At 42.9% G+C, this 21,413-nt stretch overlaps 1 protein-coding gene across 1 annotated transcript in view; it reads left to right on the forward strand.

Moving 5' to 3' along the window:
- LOC139459563 (LIM domain transcription factor LMO4.1-like) overlaps positions 1-19,997 on the forward strand; it is a 57,551-nt gene extending 37,554 nt beyond the window's left edge. Inside the window, exons 3-4 of the mRNA XM_071241113.1 lie at positions 10,324-10,561; positions 17,991-19,997. Coding sequence (XP_071097214.1) covers positions 10,324-10,561; positions 17,991-17,999 — 247 coding nt within the window. The 3' untranslated portion in view covers positions 18,000-19,997. The remainder of the gene's footprint in view (positions 1-10,323; positions 10,562-17,990) is intronic.
- The last annotated feature ends 1,416 nt before the right edge of the window (positions 19,998-21,413 follow it).

A 21,413-nucleotide genomic window follows, 5' to 3' on the forward strand; every position in this document is an offset into this window, starting at 1 on the left:
GGACTTCAAAGCCTAACCAGCTAATTTAGACCTTCTTTCGACCAAGCCGCCATTCTCCAAAGCAAATATTCGATGCGTTTGGATATTCCGGTGCTGTTTTCAAGTCATTAAAGAAGCAATTAGGTCTCGAGCAACACGGCCAAGCTCGGTTCAATTTGTGTGCCGATTACCTATGCCTGTTGTAAGGGCTCCGTTCCCTTCTAATTATCTCTAATGAACGACGAGAGGAGGAAATTCGTGATTATCTACTGATAAGAGTAAAGCTGGTTAGCTCAGTTTCCTAATTGCCCGTGTCGCACAAACTCTCGCACTGACGACGACTGGGCAGGTATAGTCCGATGGACCCAACCGCAGTACTCGTCTCACTCAGGGAGCAGGGGTGGCGATGTGCTGGTCTCACAGAGGGAGGACGGGTGGCGTTGTGCTAGTCTCACTCAGGGAGCAGGGGTGGCGCTGTACTAGCCTCACTGACGGAGCAGGGGTGGCGCTGTACTAGTCTCACTCAGGGAGGACGGGTGGCACAAGACTAGTTTCACTGACGGAGCAGGGGTGGCGCTGTGCTGGTCTCATTGAGGGGGGACGGGTGGCACGAGACTAGTTTCACTGAGGGAGCAGGGGTGGCGCTGTGCTGGTCTCACTGAGGGAGGACGGGTGGCACGAGACTAGTTTCACATACGGAGCAGGGGTGGAGCTGTGCTGGTCTCACTGAGGGAGCCGGGGTGGCGCTTTACTAGTCTCACTGACGTAGCAGGGGTGGCGCTGTACTGACGGATCAGGGGTGGCGCTGTACTGACGGATCAGGGGTGGCGCTGTACTAGTCTCGCTGACGGAGGCGGGTGGCGCTGTACTAGTTTCGCTGAGGGAGGACGGGTGGCGCCTGACTGGCATTGATTATGTCGACAGACCCACCAACTGAAGGCAGTGTCTCTCTTCAATAATGGCTCCTTGGCTCCACAGACACATAAAGGAGACGCTAACTGAATTAATACAACATTGAAATCCGGTTTAAATTTGTCCCAAGCTTCCATATATTAACAAACCTATTGACGCAATTTCTTAATGCTTTCTGCAGACCATTAGTTTAATTGCACCACTATAAACTTAAATTAAATATTGTGACAAAGTAGGGACTATCGACCTCGCTTTCAAATGATATTACTTCATTCGTCCCGAGCCTGGGACCAGGCTGTTTCAAGCAGCCCAATAATGTATAGATCTTGCCGTCCATCGAAAAAAAAAGTCAATTTGCTAAGTTATAAAATTGAAGCAACTTCTTCATAGAAAATACTCAATTTTCGTAATTATTTAGTTAATTTGGTTTAGGCGCGGCGAGCTGGGGTCATGTAGATTGTGTGTCTCTTCTCGCAATTAGAAAATTGTCTGCTAGTATTGTACATGGTGAATAGCTTCGAAAATAAACCTCTCCGCTTTCACCCCACCAGTTCAAATTAGATAAGCGAGCGAAGGAACCCACTTTATAAACTTTCCTATTTCAATCCATTTCCTTAATTCGCTTGATCACGTCATGGCCCGCCTGTGTGAAATAAACTTTCACTTTGTGTTCTTTTCTTAATTGAGCTAAAAGTGTTCAATAACATTATCTATCCATTTCCTGAATCGTGCAAGGCCCCCGACCAAAGTCAACTTTTCATTTTCTTCCCATTTCGTTAATTGTGTTCGCAAATGGCATTGACAGACGGGGAAGACGGGCGAATTCGATCTTCATGCTGTGTTGAAGATTAAAGTTTCAATTCCCTCATTATTCTGTCGTCTTCACAATGCAGAAATCAGATATTAAAATACAGATAATGTTTTGCTGTTTGAAACACGACGTGCTGTGCAGAAAATTAACAATTCTGTTTTTGTAGCTAGTTCTTTCCAAATCCACATGGGAGCGCATTACAGGAGAAACATTTAACTACCTTCCCACAGTCACCTTGTTGAGGTCGGGCCTAGCGCTCTAGTCGTGTAGATCGGAGAAAGGTTTAATTAGCCTGCAGTCGCCCCTACGCAAAAGACATGGTGGCGTCTCAGGCACTTGGAGAGTAGAGGCAATGACAAGCATTGTTTCCCTCAAACCAAGAACTCTTTTGTACAGCGCAATCTGAGGTGTAATGAGGTCACGAGAGGGGTGTACTGATTTCACGCGGGCACCTGTTAACGAGGGCAATGGCAACCATTCTAGCCGGGTCTCTTGGCCAGGGTGTTAGGTTCGCCTGTGAATATCCTGTGCAGACTCAATAGTAATGACCATTATGTGTTAATAAACAATTTGGCTAATGAGATCCAGGCTTAAAGAGCTCAATCACGTCTTCCTATAATAGATTGCAATCTCTTCTAACAATATGCACTGTGTGTGTGTGTGTGTGTGTGTGTGTGTGCATTGTCATTCCTCACCCACACGGTTCGCCCCGATCATGTTTCTAGGTTTGTCAGCACCATACCCGTGCCCGTGGGTTTCACCAAAGTGGTAATCGTCTGGGGTCTGAATCGCTTCAGGCTTTCCTTCGACACGCCGTGATATTATTGAAATACTGTTCAAAGCGGCTTTAAACCTAACTAACACTCTCTCACTCTCACTCTTGTCCACAGCCTCGGACAGTATGTGTGTTTGTTGCTTTACTCCACAAACAGCAATATTCCAGCTATAAATAATAGTCTGGACCAGACATTCCAGAGATTGACAGCATGAGCGTCAATCTACACAATTGCGATGCGATGACATGCATCAAGTCACAGAACCTGACCACCCGATGCCGTTAGTCGCCTTTTATGGCAAGCATGGGTTGCTGAAGACCTATTCTAATCCAGATCTTCACTGGGGCCTCGGACAATACGTTCCCTACATAGTCGATCAGTTTTTGTGTGTAAAAGATGAGTTATGATACAGATATATAATTAGTGTTGTTCAGTTCCAGATTTATGTGATGTTTAGTGATGTTATTTGATGAAGACTATACAATAGAACCATTAGAACGGTCGCTAGTAACTATCGATGAACGTATATACTGGGGGTAAAGGTATTTTGACGAGTTCAAATCACTGGTTCATCACAGGCTTTTCCAAATTCCCTGTACGCTGGAGCCCCTGTATAAGGGAGGGGTGGGGTATGGGTCGAGAGTGGGGTTGCATGTACTCCCTAAGGTCGCTTTCGGGACCAAGAAGCAACTTGCACGGAGTCAAAGGTATGGAAGGTACACGAGTTAGCTACAGCTCCAGTTTAGGAGTAGATTCCACGTACAACTTCACTCAAGCAGTAGAATGATTCTCTGTACATCTTCAGTTTAGCGGTAGATTTCCCGTACAGCTCTTCAGTTTTGCGGTAGAATACCCGTACAGCTCTTCAGTTTAACGGTAGATTCACCTTACAGCTCTTCAGTTTTGCGGTAGAATACCCGTACAGCTCTTCAGTTTTGCGGTAGAATACCCGTACAGCTCTTCAGTTTAACGGTAGATTCACCTTACAGCTCTTCAGTTTAGCGGTAGAATACCCGTACAGCTCTTCAGTTTTGCGGTAGAATACCCGTACAGCTCTTCAGATTTGCGGTAGATTCCTCGTACAACTCTTCAGTTTAGAGGTAAATTCAACGTACAGCTTCCGTTCAGCAGAAGGTTCAGTGTGAACACAGCGCCGTCTGGCGGTACCGTTTATCAATCCGTCTCCAAACCTCGTAGTCACATATGCTACCTACTAAATGCCTATAATTTGCCGCCTTTCATCTTGCGGCTAACAGCTTACCGCGGGTAATAGCGTATTATGATTGTCTGTAAATAATGCGATTTCAATTAACCGAGTTCTATGGGAGCTCGGGAGGTACTGTACGTTAGATTAACTGCTGTTCATTGTTGCGCCCTTCGTGTGGCGGAATATCAAACATGTGCTGGAGTCTTGGCCTGGAGTGTGCTTACAAATTACTGCTGCAATTGATCAGACTCGTTTTCTCACACATCCAGTCGTTCTCTACGTTGAATCAAATGATGTAAACTGTCATCAGATTGTGTTTGGGAATGAAAATTAACCTTCACGAAGTTGGATAATGAGCTCGAAAAGAATAACGAATTCATGTATAACTTTCCACGGTCCGCTAAGCATGAGGTATTTGTTGAGTCGCGTCCTATGCAGAGTTACCTCCCCGGAACACAGCTCTTCCCTAATTGGGGTGTAGACATATGTGCTGGTGATTATCGGGTCTCATTAACCCGACCAGGCAGCGTTCATTATTCACCATGTACAAAAGCGACAGTACACTCTTGGAAATCTTTTTGCATAGAGATTTGAAAGTCGTACCTCTTCAGTGCTCTCTAATTTGGGAGATTTGAAAAGGCCGTACGAAGAAAGTTTTACTTTTGTAAATATGAAAAGCTCTTCGTTCTTGATCAGGCCCAGATGGTGGGAGAAAATTGACATTTTCCCAGGAACGATTGATGCGTTGAGTGTCCCTGAATGTGTTTGAAGGTTGGCAAAGCGACGACTGTCACTGTGTGATACTTGTCTCGCCGTGGCTTCAGCTCCCTGTAACACCTGTGGCTGTGGTGGCGGCAGCTAATGAGACAGTGTGAAATGGCCGGAAATAACACAATCTCTTCACCATTAGCAGTGAACATTTCCGACTTGGTGACAATTAACGAATTGATCAGTTTTCTAACTATTAACTCCCAGTGTGTGGAGTATCTCAGGGAGGGCAATATGTATGCCCACTTATGGACGGAGGTGACTCTGTTGTATTAATTTGACATGTCATTTGACACGAGAGTACAGAGTTGATTCCCTTGGACACATCAGGAACCTATGATCCTGGGTACGAAGCCCGGTTCGCCCCGATTTTGTTTCAAGGTTTGCCAGCACCATATCCGTGCTCATATCCGTGCTCGGGGGTTTCACCAAAGTGGTAAATTGTCTGAGACCTGCATCACTTTTGCTTTCATCCCACATTAAGCCGACACGCCGTGATATAACTGAAAGCTGAATTTTGTTCAAAGCACGTTAAACCCAACTCTGGGGTATGACGTGTCATAACGGATCTGTTAGTACCCTGTTCTTATCCCCAGTTTAATTCTTGATCTGATAGTACCTTGCCCTTTACTGTTGTCTTATTTTGGAATGTCGTTTGACACGGGTGGTCCAGTGGTTGACGACCTGCGTTACTAAAGTTGGTTGGTTTGTTGTTTAACGCCGCACTCAGCAATATTCCAGCAATATGACGGCGGTCTGTAAATAATCGAGTCTGGGCCAGACAATCCAGTGTTTATATCATGAGCATCGTTCCACGCAATTGTGATGCGATGACATGCATCAACCAAGTCAGCAAGCCTGACCGCCCGATCCCGTTAGTCGCCTTTTACGGCAAGCATGGGTTGCTGAAGACCTATTCTACCCCAGAAATCCACGGCTAGATGAGCATATGTAATGTATTGTGTTCCCGTATCAAGATAAGAATAGAAATCCAGAAAATAGGTCCATTAGCAGCGTGATGAAATGATGACAAACCAGCCTTGTTAAGTGGTGTCAAAGTGGACACGTGACACCAAACCCGTGAAGATCCGGGGTAGAATATGTTTTCAGCAACCCATGCTTGCCGTAAAAGGCGACTATGCTTGTCGTAAGAGGCGACTAACGGGATCGGGTGGTCAAGCTCGCTGACTTGGTTAATGCATGTCTTTGTATCCCCATTGCGAAGATCGATGCTCTAGATGTCAATTACTGGATTGTCCAGACTTGATTATTTACAGACCTCCGTCATTTAGCTGGAATATTGCTGAGCGCAGCGTTAAACAACTAACAAACATTTGTACAAACGAAATATTTCAATCTTCAATATGTACAGCAAGATAAAAAAAATGGCCTTGAGACCAACTCGCTCAAAGTATCAAAACTGATAAAAACATTCTGGTCCTTAATGTGATCCGTTACCCTTTGAAGTTTACAAGGCATGGGTCAGTAGCTTAAAATTTAATTACAAGCGCAGAAACTTGACTATCAATATTTGATTTGTTAGCTGTTGTAATCACATCATTTTTTTCACCTTATTGCCAGAACGGCTGTTGTATAAATTCAATATCAAGGAAAACTGTAATTGTTGTAAAATCAAACGTTTGTCGATTCGCTGTGCCAAGGACGTCCACTCTATTGTGCAAAATAGTACAATATTGAAAAATCGCACCCCCAGGTTACTAAACTCCTCTCCGTCTCATACACATGTTACCAGACATTGATCGTGAACACTTTGTGTCGATCATATGTCAACACGTAACGTTAAAGCATGTTCCACTTATTATAATTCCACGTGCAATTCGTTCAGGTAAAAGGCAATTAAGAGACATATCCATCATGTATGACATCCCGTTACTGAAGTCTGAACTAGCACATAAAGGACTGTCACGGGGCTTGAGGGTTTAGCCATATTTAACATTGTTTATACCGGGTCGTGCCGACATATGTTGCATGTGTCGATATTTACTCACGAGGAAGTTATCACTGCACGAACCCGAGAGTTATTGTACTGTTATAATGAAATAAACATTCAATACGTTTCTGATAATATTGAAATTTTATCATTACATTCAATACTAGTATTCTACAGTTTAGGTATCTTCGTGGTTAGCTTGTTCCTTTGTCACACATTAACGGGCGATATTGTGGCCAACGTCAGATATTGCTTGAATAACGGTTCTTTCTAACTGTTAAACTGTTTGAAATTGAGATGTATTTTGACGGTGTGGTTGTTTGTGGTGTGACTGACTTCCTTGCGTACATATTGTAGAGACATGTTAATGTTGTGAAATAACTTGAATTCCCCCATGTAATCTTGTCCAACAATTCATTGTATTTCATGTGTTATTACCCCGTTGCTGTGAAAGTAATTCATGCATTCCGCCCCGTATCATCGAGAGAGAAAATTATCTGAGATAGGATTTTGAAATTTTGGACCCGTCCCTTTTAAGAATGCTGGAGCCGCCGTTGTCATCGTATAGTTATGGCGTAGATCGATGCATATTCGAGGTACTTGATTGTCTGGTTCGTCATACAGCTGGAATATTGCTCAGTATGGCAACAAGCAAACCCACAATCCGTACCTAATTGACTACAGTATTACAGGCGAGAATATATCTGCGTGCGAAAATACAATTCACTCGCCGACTGAGGCGACAGTTGTTGCCAGCGAGTACGTTATAAGGTAATATTGTCCCGTTGTTGAATCACACAGGATTCTTTAACCAAATCTTATTTAGATATATTTTGCCACGCGAAAGTCCTTCAGTGCATTTCCCAAAAATGTGTAATATCCCCGACCACGAGTGCTGTTGATACAGGGATATACGGTCTTCTACAACAAGTTTCTCTTCAGATAACCCTGGTCATGTGTACCCGTGCTGGCGTTGCGATGGGGCGCTGTAATATTGGTTTTTAGCGATTACTTGCAGCTCTCTGTTGTGTGGCCGATTGTATATTAGTATTTGCTTTATTTCGCGGTGTCTGAACCCTACAGCCCCTCGCAACTAAACAAATCATTCCTAATCTATCAACCATCGTAATATGAGGGCCCGGTAGTTTCCCAAATATATCATTCCGCAATTCGGACAAGGGCGATAGCCGGTTCAGGATTCAGTAACTCCCAATATTGAGAGATTCGCCGACCTTTGAAGCTCAAAGGGCCAGGTATGTTTAATTTTCGCGAAGGGAAATTGAACGAAACGAAATTATTATTACCAGCCTGTCATCCGGGATGTAATTGGAGAACAGAGGGCCAAATGTCACCATGTAATATTCAATATCGCGACAAGCGTCCATCACAGCCTCATTATTACCTCTCTTCTGATATTATCCGAGTCGCTGTAAATTTTAGCGGCCGTCAATTACATTCCTTGGTCTTGGAGAATGTATCGAAGCCAATATGGATTTTATCATAGGCACATATTTAATATTAAGGAACCGTTGCACATGCCAGAACCGCCCTGGGCCATGTGTTAATGTTTATGCCCGCAAGGCAGTTAAACTTATAAAAGTAGTGGATTGTGTAGACGGAGTTTTAGCAAAGAGGGGCAGATATCGAACCGAACCAGCCAAGTAAATTTAATTAATATTTCAATTTCTCCTCACGCTGTTCGCGGCTGGTGTATGTCCAATAGCTTGTCGGTGCTATATCTATCGGTAGGGCTAAATTGAAACGTTATCTTTCATCACGTGACATATCTAGCTCCATCAAATATTGCTTTTAAATATCTGTCATAATCAGTGTTGAGGCTTAATTTAGCTATTCCTTGTCAATTTACGGTGGTAAAACACCGCTCAATATTGAAGAGCTAAGCAAACAGTGGTCGCAAATCCTAAATTGGACAACTCAATTGCTTTATAATGAAATAACATCGGGTTTTTCAGTCATATTATTACAGACAAAATTGAGAACTATTGGCGATGTTATATTAAGCCCGCCGTTCATTATAAACTCAGGTATCCATTATCATACTCGTTTTATTAACCAATTTATTTCAGCCAATTTCTTATCGTACTAATATCCTTCGCAGTAATTTTATATAAATACGGTTTATGTTCTATTAAACAGTTGTGAATAACGATGGTACTGGCCTCAATTTTAGCCTTAACCCTTTTGAGTCAAACGCAGTTTTACAGATGAAATTGAACAGAATAGATGATATGGCATTGTTACCACGTGCTCATTCTACACCATGACCGTGGAATGTATATATATATATAATGAAAAATAACCAATCTAGCTATGTATACAAAAGCAAGTCTTGCCAGCTCTATTCCACATGAAATCATGAAATTATGAAATCTGCATCGGGTAATTGTATTTGTTTAATTTTAGAGTCGAGAAGAGTATTGTTTAATATAAGATTTCATAGACTTAATGTTAGTCAACAACGTGCTGTATACAATGCAAATAACATTAAAAAATGCCCGGTTGATAAATAAGTTATTAAATCTCTTTCATTGTATGTTGAAGATGTGTTTTGATTTATACCTGTGCACAAACAACCATGTTCTCGGTTAGGTTGGAGTTTTCTGTTTGTAACTACCATTCAGAGTGGGTTTTCCGAGTACATAAGAAAACTGCTGTTTTTGATCTCATGAGTAGGTATCAATTCTTGTAACAACGAATGACTGTATTCGTTCGGCCACAAGTGGAGTTGTTTTACCGTGTGACTCGGAACTTTGTTGGCGTGGTAAACCTTTTGTTCAGTTAAACAGTTGTTAAATCAACCATCTGCTTCCCGCGATATTTCGAGCGTGTTCAGCGACTGAAGCAGGTTCTCTACACAATTGATCACCAACCGTTATTGTTGGTATAAGCAAGAGTCTTTTTTTCCACTTAATTACATATTGACAAAATATGTCTGTTCGCCTTTGTTACATTCAGTGGCGGTACTGATCAATTTGATGTTACATTCTGTGTTTTATTGGAAACTGAAAATATATATATATACTTTGGAACTTGTCGAACCATCGAACCAGTCCAAGTTTGAAAGCTCTCCGCGTAGTTCGCCTTGAATGGCTATCATAGCAAATGTGTATTAGACTATTCAACCATGAAATGACCCTTCAGTGTGCTAAATCTGTTATCGATAGGTTTATTAAAACTGTAACGGTATTCTTGAGTTTACTGTGTGTGATGATTGAGCAGTATTGTCAACTCAATGTTTAATATGAATCTAAATCTTATGATGCTAGTCCAGCCATCTTTGCCAAAGCGGGATGAGATGTAAATTCCTGCTAATATTGTCCTCGTACTCCGAATCGGTGATATTTAAAAAAATAATAAATATGAATTTCCACGACTTCTTCGTTGCAACGAAATCTGTTTTTCCATGACGACGATATTTTATTTTCTGATTTCGTGGGCTTTCGTGCAAAAAGCTCGTTGAATACCATTATTAGAATTGTTATTTTTACATTATATTTTTTCCAAAGGTATCGAGGCATTGTTATTGGATTGTGTTCACACATTAAGTAAAGAAAATGACGTTTTCGTGTACTTTCCTTTATTTTATTTTATTATTCTATGTATTTCCGGACCTTTGTATCTGGAATGATGGAAGCATTTCATAACAAGGGTCGTAGACTTACATAACCGAGTATTAAATGTACAATATAATGGGTTTTTTTTTTTATTTAACATGATAAAGCGTCATTTGATGAAGACACAAAGCGAGTGCTATATAAAATAGCGCATCGATTGTTATTAATATTATCACACAAATTTATATGTTTCCAGTTTTATGTGACAAATCACAAGGATTATCGGTGCTGTGAAAATATTTCGTTTTACACGTTATGTTTACAGTTTGCCTTGTGTGTTTCAGGTTATTTGGGTCTGGAGGTACATGCGCGGCCTGTTCACAAAACATTCCTGCCAGCGAGCTCGTAATGCGCGTGCAAGGCAACGTATATCACTTGAAGTGTTTCACGTGCGTCTCGTGCCACGGGCAGCTCGTGCCAGGAGATAGGTTCAGTATTGTCAACGGCAGCTTACTCTGTGAACAAGATTATCCAAAAGTGCTAAAAGGTCACGCTTCGCTGCCCGCGCGGACAGCTCATAAGGTAAATATAGTTTGATTATTCAATATAGGTGAGGTGAGATGAAATTGGGTTTAACGTCTCGTCCAAGATTATAAGCACTTATATAGCGACGTGCATGCAGGTGGGTGTGGGTGTGGGTGTGGGTGTGTGGCGGCTTATACTAGTCCGGACTAATGCCGATTTATGGTGCTACCTTACTGGGATACCATACCGCAGTTTAACATGAATACCCCACCCAGACACAGTATACTGACTCGGAGCCGACCAGTTTTTGCCCCTTCATGCCGAGCAGGGTTCGGTCGGGTAGCCTAGTGGTTAAAGCGTTAGCTCTTCACGCCGAAGACCCGGGTTCGATTCCCGACATGGGTACAATATGTGAAGCCCATTTCTGGTGTCCCCCGCCGTGATATTGCTGGAATATTGCTAAAAGAGGCTTAAAACCTCACTCACTCGCTCACTCATGCCGAGCGCCAGACAGGGTAACAACAAGTACCATCTTTTAACGTCTTTTGGTATGACGCGGCCGGGGATCGAACCCCGGACCTTCCGCTCTCTGGGCGGACGCTCTACCACCAGACCACGGAGGCGGTCTTATTCAATATAAAGAGTGAGTTGTGTTTTACGCCGCTGTGAATAGTATTTCAGGTATAAAGAAATTGAGGCAGATGTAAAAAGATTACCACTTTGGTGAACGACACGAGCTCAGGCGTGAAAATACGGTGAAATTATCATGACACACTACCATTAAGTTATATACTTCTCAAAACATGTCAAAGAACACCCCCAGTTGGAAGGATGTGTGTTGCCATACCCACCATCCATGACAGATTATCTGATAATCGTATGACAACAATCGGGTGTTCTTTCACTCCTTTTGAGAAGTATATGAAACTGGATTTCAGGAAATTAAATATGTACAGTAAAGTACGGTTATAACGAACTCAAGGGGACTACTGATTTTAGTTCGTTATAACCGTAGTTCGTTATAAGCATATATACAGCATAACTACAGAAAATAGTCGGGACCCAAGAAGTAAGTTCGTTATATCTGCCAGTTCGTTATAAGTGTTCGTTATAACCGTAGTTTACTGTATTGTAATGGTGATTTGATTTGGACAAGAAAACAACTTAAACCATGATCGATAGTGTCATCGTGCGCCAAATGACATGTATGGTGGTTCATGCTGTCAACCACTGGTTTGCTGACCCAGAATAAAGCATTTCGTACTATTTCTTAAATTCTTACCACAGAGCAAAACAACATTTGCCCGAAAACATTGAAAAAAAAATATTAGATCGAATTATTATTCCCCAAAGACATGAAGAATGACTGTAGACCATCACAAAGCCGACTTGCCTGTCGTGTGTATATATGACAAGTTGTATTAACAATAGGGAAGCCAGAGCTGGTCTCTGAAAACATCCCGCCCCAGAGTATGTCTGACATTCCTTGAATAAAACTTTCAAGACAGTTAATGACATCAGGTGTTCGTGAAACAGCTAATATGTTTCCAACCTAGTATGTTATTCATGTAAACACTTCATTAGCGAAAAGCAAACTAAATTAAGTAGACATGTATCTTGATAAATACACATTACTTTAACATAAGATTGGGTTTCAATAATGAGACATAATTGGCGAAGATGACATGGGAGTCTCTGCGGATCTCTACCGCAGTTTCACCTGGATATTGTACAAGTATAACATGACTGTATACATTAATATACTCCCTGACTCGGCGCTGTTTGTACACGGTATATTGTGACAAGGACATTGTTAGTTTTAATTTCATGTCGATAATGGAAGCCCGTGTTTCCTTGAAAGAATGTTGATGTAGCTTGTCGGAGCGAGGGGGTCGTCGGGCTGATGGGGGAACCTGTCTCACCTTACCCCCGGGGACAGGGGCCGCAGGGAGATCCACCGGCCGTGATCAGCGAATTGCATCGAGCTTGCTAATCCATGGTCAGACTAGCAGTGGCAGTGGGTTGCACCGGGTTGGTATATGTCCACTACTTACATGTATGCAGGCTGCAGGGCACGGGTGTCCCAGTCGTCGAAGGCGCCGCATCACCCTGTGATCGTGGGTTCGAGTCGCGGTTGGTCCTAATCATGTTTCTCGGTTCGTCAGCATCAACCTTGGACTAACGCTTAGTCTCTGGCAATTGTGTTTTTGATAGAAACAAACAACTCCGTTTATGTTGAAAAGGAGCTCCAGTGAGAAGTGAATTTCAGAACCTTTGGAAAATCTAGATTTATTTCATGCGTTCGCCCGAAGAGCGGAAGGTCCGGGGTTCGATCCCTGTCTGCATCATTCCAATAGACGTTAAAAGATGGTACTTATTGTTATCCTGTCTGGCGCTCGGCATTAAGGGGCTAAAACGAAGACTGGTCGTCTCGGAGTCAGTATACTGTGTCTGAGTGGGGTATTCTAGGTAAACTCAGTAGGCGAGCACTTTAAAATTGGACTAGTCCGGGCCAGTATGTACGCCGCTATGTAAGTGTAATAATCTTGGTAATAATCTTAAGCCCTACGTCACCACACCTCAAACAATATGCTGCACCTCTGGTTATGTTAACATTTTGCTGGACACAAATTGAATGATTTTTTTCTGACGGGTATTTATGAAATATAAAAAAGGAAATAGTGTTTGTCTGCTTTCCTTGTAATATGGACAAGCACAAACGTATGTTAATCTTCTACGTTTAAGCTACAACGAGCAGTGTACGCTTTGTGTATGGCAATCGAAGGGATGTCTGGACATAACTAAAAGACTCTTTAAACCTCATTCACTCACCCACGTGTTGGAGTTGGTGGTAACCTCATCAGATGGAGCGGACCGGCAATTAACCGGGAAAACAATCTGGTTGGGTTCTTGAAACCAAAACGAGAATACCAGATATAGGATGAAAAATCAGCGCCATTTGTCGTAAATGAGAAATTAATGCTTCTCACTCAATCAGACGGAGAGCCGTGTGGTTGTTCCGCGTTGTCTTGGATGTGTACTTCCCGCAACCGTTCTTATTGAAGCTGTTATGATGAACGACTTGAAATGATTAAGTCCAACCATACAACCAGGGCTGTTCTCGCTATTCGGTGAAAGGATTCTTCTATTATTGTAGTCGTTTTCAGAAGCAGTTTCTTTTTTTGCGAAATTTATATTCTGTGAAAGTGTATTGTGGGTAATTGATCAGCTGACAGGGCGCTGATTCAAAGACTTATCCCTCGAATCGACTGTCATCAGCATACAGTCTCAAACTGATGTCTTGAGGTCCATTTAATAGTCGCTCCATCTGTGCCGGCAATTATTTAGTGTAAAAGGAATGGCTTATTTCAATGAGAAATTGAAATTAGAATTCGATATTCGATACCAGCCTATTACCGTGCCGGTTTACGGTATGTCGTTAGCCCGCGACCGGATTTCGGCAATGTGGAAACTGCTCGCGGAGATCAATGGCCGCGCACGTGATGGAGATGTCATGACGAGCACGCACCGTAATGTTAACATGTTTAATTCCCTGAAATCCCTCCCCGAAATTGGAGAGGATGCAACCATGTCGTGCTCCAACTTCCAAGACATACAGCTTACCAAAGTCCATCATGGACCCCGGGCGCAGATCAGCTGAAATAATTTCAGCTCTCTGTGCCTTTGATCGGGGTGAAGGGGACCCGTAGATCAAGAAGTATGAATTGTGCCAAATGTTTTCCCCGCAAGATGGCGCCACTAGCTGCAGCACGTGCTGCACGATTGTTTACATGGACGTGGAGTGTGTTGTGTTTCGCTATCGCTTGGAATAGTCGGATGCTTAATTTGATAGGGACTGAGCAATCGAAGCCCTTTGATCATAAACCTCATTTCTATATTCGGGTCCTCAGCTGGTCGGCCATGTTCATCGGAGACTCGAGAAAACGGCTTTCGTCGTCCTCTCCTCCGACAGCCAATAAACACGTATGCTGCGCCCAGTCCTTGCTGGAGTTGAACTTTTGTGTAATTAAATAGGATTCGGAGCAACGTAGTTGTACAGTAATTAATTATTTACTCTTGATATTCGTGAATCGAATTACGGTTGATTATATATGATTTCGATATTGGCAACGTGGGTATTTGGATATAGTTGTTAAATGAGATCTATATGAATTATTTTTTTTGAAAAAGTCTCCCCGGTTATTTTCAACATGCTGAAATGAATAATTGCCGTAATAACGAGACAAGCTGACAGCTAGATAATTTGAAACGCTTCGAAGACCAGACCAAGAGGCATGACCCGCGTTAAAATATGACTAACGCCATGTTTCATTGGACCAACTCTAGGTCTACATGTAGCATAGTGTCTGATGTAAACTCCCCAAAAGAGGTTCGGGACCCCCTGATTCTTTCACATGACCATAGTTGATCTGTCATAACCCATGATATGAAAGAATCGGCGGCCCTTGACTTTATTTGAGTAGTATAAAAGTGAGACATTGTCCACATGAGATAAGTATACGTCATTGAACCTGCGAGGACTGCCAATTGACCCAAGCACAGTACCCCTTTAAGTTTCGTCTTGTTTCTTTAAGACACGGGATGGTGGTGTAGCCTAGTGGTGAAAGCGTTCGCTCGTCATGCCGAAGACCCGGGTTCGATTCCCCACATGAGTACAATGTGTGAAGCCCATTTCTGGTGTCCCGCGTCGTGATATTGTTTGAATATTTCTAAAAGCGGTGTAAAACCTCTTTAAGACACGCTGAACGTAACGAACGTATGCCATGGGACAACCTCCACAGCAACCTCGAGCGTGAAATTAAGAACGTCTTTTCACAGTGACTTGAGGACGGCGACATATCGCCCGCTTTGTGTAGATCATAATACATGAGGACAGCGACATATCGCCCGCTTTGTGTAGATCATAATGCCAATCATTCAAAGCGAACATCGGTCTCATTAGCGTGAAACGAGTGGTTTTTTACGCAACGAGGTTCGTCATCCCCTTAATCAGATGCAGCGTTCCGCGAACTACACATACAGTGTTAATGTAATGTCTAATTTTGTTGTTAGCATGAGCCGTGAAATGATTCAGCCGCCCAGCAAATGAAATTGATTCTACGGATTATTTACCTTGTTAATTAATTGAATGAATAATTAATTTGTCTGAGTTCGTGATAAACATCGCACAGGAAAACCGTCTGTTTCATTATCTAATGAAAACTGGATACATGTTTTCTCTTCCAAGTTTATTTTTGCGACATAGCAATCAGCCTTCCTAAATACCCTGATAATTGGCTTGTGGATACAGATGGCTGCCTGTTTCATCCCATGGCAAACAATTTACCGACTGATGATTGAAACCAAATAATGTTTCCATATATGTTCAGTATCAACTGCCTGGAGTTGCCTGAGAGCTTGAAATATCACGTGTACTTGACGATCTCTGTTCTATCTGAGCGGCGATGGGATGGCTAAAGCGTTGGCTGGTCAGGTTTCAAAGTCGGGTTCGATTCCCCGATGGTCTGCACTTTCCGTCGTGGTGCAGCTGTAAAGGTGTTCAAAGAGACGTAAAAACTTCCTCACTGTCACTTTCATTCCAAAGAAGAATAGCCTCAGTAAGTTAACTGACGCGACGGTTTAATTTGGTCAGTTGGGAAGGGGGATAACTCTGCGCCCCGGCATGTCATGGCGGCGACTTCCTGTCATATTACCACTTCTCCGGGTAGCCCCACGCGAGTTCTCGTCCTGTGTTCCGGCTCAACGCAATATGTTACAGCCCACTTAATACCGTAATTGTAGGAGGACTGGCATAATCTGCCAATGTAGACGGAGTTTAATCTAAGTGTACAGTTAATTACAATGACACGACCGAGCCCCGAGCGAGTCGTCCGCCATTGATCCTTCGCCCATTCACTCATATTGTGACAGACTACATAGCTAGCAACAGGAGCCTAATTAATGTCACGCTACTTAAAATGCCTTAATTGACTTGTGTACAGGCCATGTCATTCACCCGTATTGGTAGAGCAGTACAGTAATTAGGGTTGCATAATTACGAGTAATAAACACTTTAATTTGGAAGGCTATTTACTGAAAGTAATTTCGGTATATGAGCGTTGTGGGAGTAGGGGTGCTAGCACCTCAGCCTATTACCCGCAATGGAAACTGGCTGAGATGTAGGCTGATTAGCTTCTAAATTAAAAAGATGGAATTGCTTTCTCACGTCTGACTGCCAAGAGCAGGGGAGACTTGATTACCCAGGACCAGAAATGAAAGGTGTATGAACATTCGACCCGATGCATGGACGCCGTGATAGAATATAATCTCGCATCGGCCTCCTGGTTTGGGAGTGAAAAAAATACACTTAAAGTTTTGAAGTTCATTTGATTTGGAAAAGGGCTTTAATATTTGATGGGCTTATAATGATCTTGATGAAACCGTGCTCATTTCCACATGAGGCTAGGTGTTTGGGGGTAATTAACTGATTAACTGCTTCTGTGGTTGCGAATAGAACAGAACACCTAGGATGGTCAGTGGGTTTTTACAGTGAAGGGTATCGCTCTCCGACCAGGCCATACAGTAATGTTTGTTTGTTTGTAGTTTAACGCCGCACTCAGCAATATGACGGCGGTCTGTAAATAAGACAGTCTGGACTAGACAATCCGGTGATTAATACCATGAGCATCGATCCACGCAATTTGAAACGATGACATGTATCAACCAAGTCGGCGAGCCTGACTACTCGATCCCGTTAGTCGCCTCTTATGACAAGCATAGTCGCCTTTTACGGCAAGCTTGGGTTGCTGAAGGTCTATTCTACCCCGATCTTCACCGGTCCCTTACAGTACTGCGTACGGATGAAGGTTATTCAGCTGTATCGTTTTACATACGGTCGAACGTCATGCATTTTTCTTCTAGGGTCGAGTCCATCAAACAACACCCCCTCCATGAGTGAGTGGGTTTCGCACCCCTTTATGTTAGTTCTGTGTTCCGTCTCTCTTACAATGTTATTATCACGACAGGGGACTCCAGCAAAATCGTCTTCACACATGGTACCCACGTGGGGACTCGAACTCGGGCCTTCGTAGTGACAAACAAATGCTTTAACCACTAGGCTACCCCACTCCCCCGCGCCACTTACATAAAGTAGTACAAGGACAAAACTCCAACGTTGAAAGTGTTGAAATATAGATGTTTTATTCTTCGCAGATTCAAAATTTAATTATGACAGGCTATAAACCTATAAACTCAAGTGGTCCTGTCATCTGGTGATGATTACGCGGGAGAATTGAGGGCCTTCGCCTGACGACTGAGAGTTGGTGTATTATTTCTCTTCAATTTTAGTAGTAAAACGTACTGGAATAGCTTTTCTTCCTCTCTCCCCTTCTTGTTCATATTGCCATATTTCAAGTTGCAAACATGACTGTTAGTTCAAATATTCTAAATCTGTGAAATAACACATTTCCTATTTTGTATGTTTCAGGTATGTTGATGGCTGACACGCAATGACTGTTCACGCCCTCTCCATTGGCTACTCGTTTGTTAGAGGGTCATTTCACAAATCTTCATCCAATCTTTGCATCTCCGGTCAGTCGGCCATTAGGGCGGCAGCGGCAGCAGCAGCAGCAGCTCGCGATGGTGAACACGGCAACATTCTGCCTTTTGGATGTCCTCGTTTGTCAACACACAAACAATACCGGGACTTCTCGCTGAGGATCAACAAGTGGCTAAATATTTAACGTGATGACGATTCTTGACATTGCCAAGGTGCAGGAAACAAAATGGCCGTTAACTGTAAATGGCGGAACCCATTGTCGTCTGCTCTTTGAGGGAAATCACAAACGCAAACAGCGACTTGTTTGAGGAGGTGTGCTACGATACCAGACACGAAACGTTCTCAAAACATTTTGACTTTATGAGCATTTTCGTTTCTGCAACTATTTAGACAGTATACAAGAACTGTCAACAACTGTCTGGTGGAAACAAACAGCTGTGGAGACGTTACTTCCGGTTCGCCGTAATGAACGATGACGTCATCATGACGCGATGACAGCAGACGACAGTGAGATACTGATAGCTGCAGTGTCTTATTCGCAAGGCCATGTTTTATCATGAGTGACTGGACAAGGAAGAGAATGTACACTTGTAAATATTCCGTTCATAAACCCGTTCCTATGCTTTGGTCCAGTGAAACTGTCTGGTGCAGCCTTGCGGCAATCTGAACACTCACGCCCGTCTCCACCGCGTGTACAGTCTCTGTCACTTCAATTCGTTGCACGTGCTGTAGTATGATGTGTTACGTTATATGTAGGTGGCTCGAACGGTAACATTTAAGTGCCTATATTTTGTTGATAATTTATAGAAATTTCAATCACGGGGAGGGCGCCGTTTCCATGACAATTATCCAGTATACTCTAGCTATTCTTGGGGTCGTTTGTATCTTTAACATGTACCTCATAGATACATCAATTCTGTACTTTCATGCAATTTATTGTGAAGTCCTTTTTTTCATCAGAGAAAAATAAAACATGCCTCATTTAAGAACTTTAGATGAAACATTTTACCATTCTGAAATGACACGTGACCTAATGTAATTCATTTAACGTCTTTTCACTTTTTAGTTTTCATTTTTTCCTCTTAAATGATGGTATTAGGTTTCAGGGGGTTTTCATAGTTGCAACATATTTGTGAGAAACCGGGGATTAAGTATATAGATTACATGTGATTAATGTACTGTAAAGATATTCGGTTACTGCATTTTCAATATGTTTGAAAATTTAGCTTAAAATAAATACTGGTCTTGAAAGAAGGAAGAATATATTGGTGGGGTATTTGTCATCAAAGCTGTGCACCGGATACGCTGTGTGAGACGAGTGTAGCCAAGTATGATAGAAATGATCTACAAAATATGCATAACATTCCTTCGGCCTGGATAAACGTAAACTTGAATTTTGTTTCACAGTATCGATCGTATTTTGAAATGTGATGATCTTGAATATCATACGTTAATACTGAACACAGAGAGTAAGATAGCTTGTTGGAATTGTTTCTGTATTGGCCTGGTTCTTGTGTGTTTCAACTGTATGGGCAGACATGTAAACATGTCCTTTACCTCGTGACAAAAAGCTGTCCTTTGACAAAATGTCTTGACAATATATATTGACAATATTTGATATTGATCAGCTGGAAGTAAAACTGTGTCCAGTGGGTATGGCTCTCTCCGACATAAAATGTATCACGTTAAACGTCGAACTGAATAAATTCGGTTGCGCACAACTGTTGAAAACGAGCGTATTCAAATTGTGCACTTGTGACCATATGTTTATATATGCTTGAATATCGCACTCACGAGATGTAACATTTTATTTCCGAGACTTGGGCTCAGTTGTGATTGGAGAACGGTGTCACGGGTTCTCAGCGTGCAGTGCTGTGTCCCACTGCGGCCTGCTGGCTCCACTGGACCAGGGTTCAAAGCCTAGATCCCCCGATCATGATCCTTGGTTTGTAAGCACCATACCTGTGGGTTTCACCAAAGTGGTACACGTCTCCGACTTGATTCATTTTGGGCTGTCCTTCCACATGAAGCTGACACGTTGTGGTCATGTGAAATAATGTTCAAATCTGCGTTTCGCCCAACCTGCTGATGGCACTAAGAAAGAGAACCATCGTTTTATCGTATAGAACTCATAATGCGGATCGTCACGATATGGCTGAAATATTGCCGATATGACGTTAAATTGTTTTCAGAAAGGTGAAATAATCAACTGTTGAACCTATATCCCTCGAGAACCGACATCCGGCAGTGGGTACTCTTGTGGTTAAACACCGAAGACGAGTTCAATTCCATTTTGGAAATATGTGAAACCCATTGTTGGTAACCACCACCACCACCCCCATCCTCACCACCCCCCCAACCCCCAACCCACCCCCACCCAACCCCCAACCCACCCCCACCCACCCGCGGGATATTGCTGTAATACGGCTAAAAGCGGCGCAAGACTCACTCATTCAATCAATGTATTGACACCACCACCCACCCCAACCCTAAGAAAAGCCCTGAGGATAACTCTGTCGGGCCCCTTAAGGGATTCCCTGGGTATTTAGTTTCCTCCACGAGGGAACGCACTTTGTTTACCGTGATTTGCTTTTATGAGGTATTGTTTTTTTCTTTGAAACACTGATCGCTGGACACTGATGTGAGACGCTTGGACTTGCAACTGTGTTTTTTTCCTGTGCTAATTAACGTGTAACGAGAGCCTGTGTGTGACTGTGTGTATATACTGGTGAGACTGAGATGTGATGGAGCTACGGAGACTTGTTGTCAATAAATGTACAGTGTTGATACATTAGGGGAACTTATGTTGTGTTTTATACGTTGTGGTGAACATGTTGCTGGAACCAGGCAACTATCTGGGATCAGACGTATCGTTCTGGCACTGCCGAGAAGACACGACTTCAAGTGCACACTTTGTTTAACGCCACACTCAACAATATTCCGTCTTTATGAGGTCGGTCTGTAGATAATCGAGTCGGGACCAAACAATCCGGTGACTGACATCATGAGCATCGATCTTTACAATTGGGATACGGTGACCTGCATAAATAATGCAGCGAGCCTGACCACCCCATCCCGTTAGTCGTTTCGAACAGGCATGGGTTGCTGAAGAGCAATTCCAACCCGGATTCTCACGGGTCGTACACTCACAGAATCAGGTCTGACTGCTTCTAACACCTGCAAGCGACTATGCTTGTCGCAACAGGCGACTAACGGGGCCGGGTGGTCAGGTTCGCATGTCATCGTATCCCAACTGCGTAGATAGATGCTCATGATATCAATCACTGGATTGTCGGGTCCAGACTCGATTATTTACAGACGGCTGCCATATAGCTGGAATATTGCTGAGTG

Source organism: Haliotis cracherodii, unplaced genomic scaffold, assembly GCF_022045235.1.
Source record: "Haliotis cracherodii isolate W230 unplaced genomic scaffold, xgHalCrac1.p SCAF_13, whole genome shotgun sequence".
Classification (NCBI taxonomy): Eukaryota; Metazoa; Mollusca; class Gastropoda; order Lepetellida; family Haliotidae; genus Haliotis; species Haliotis cracherodii.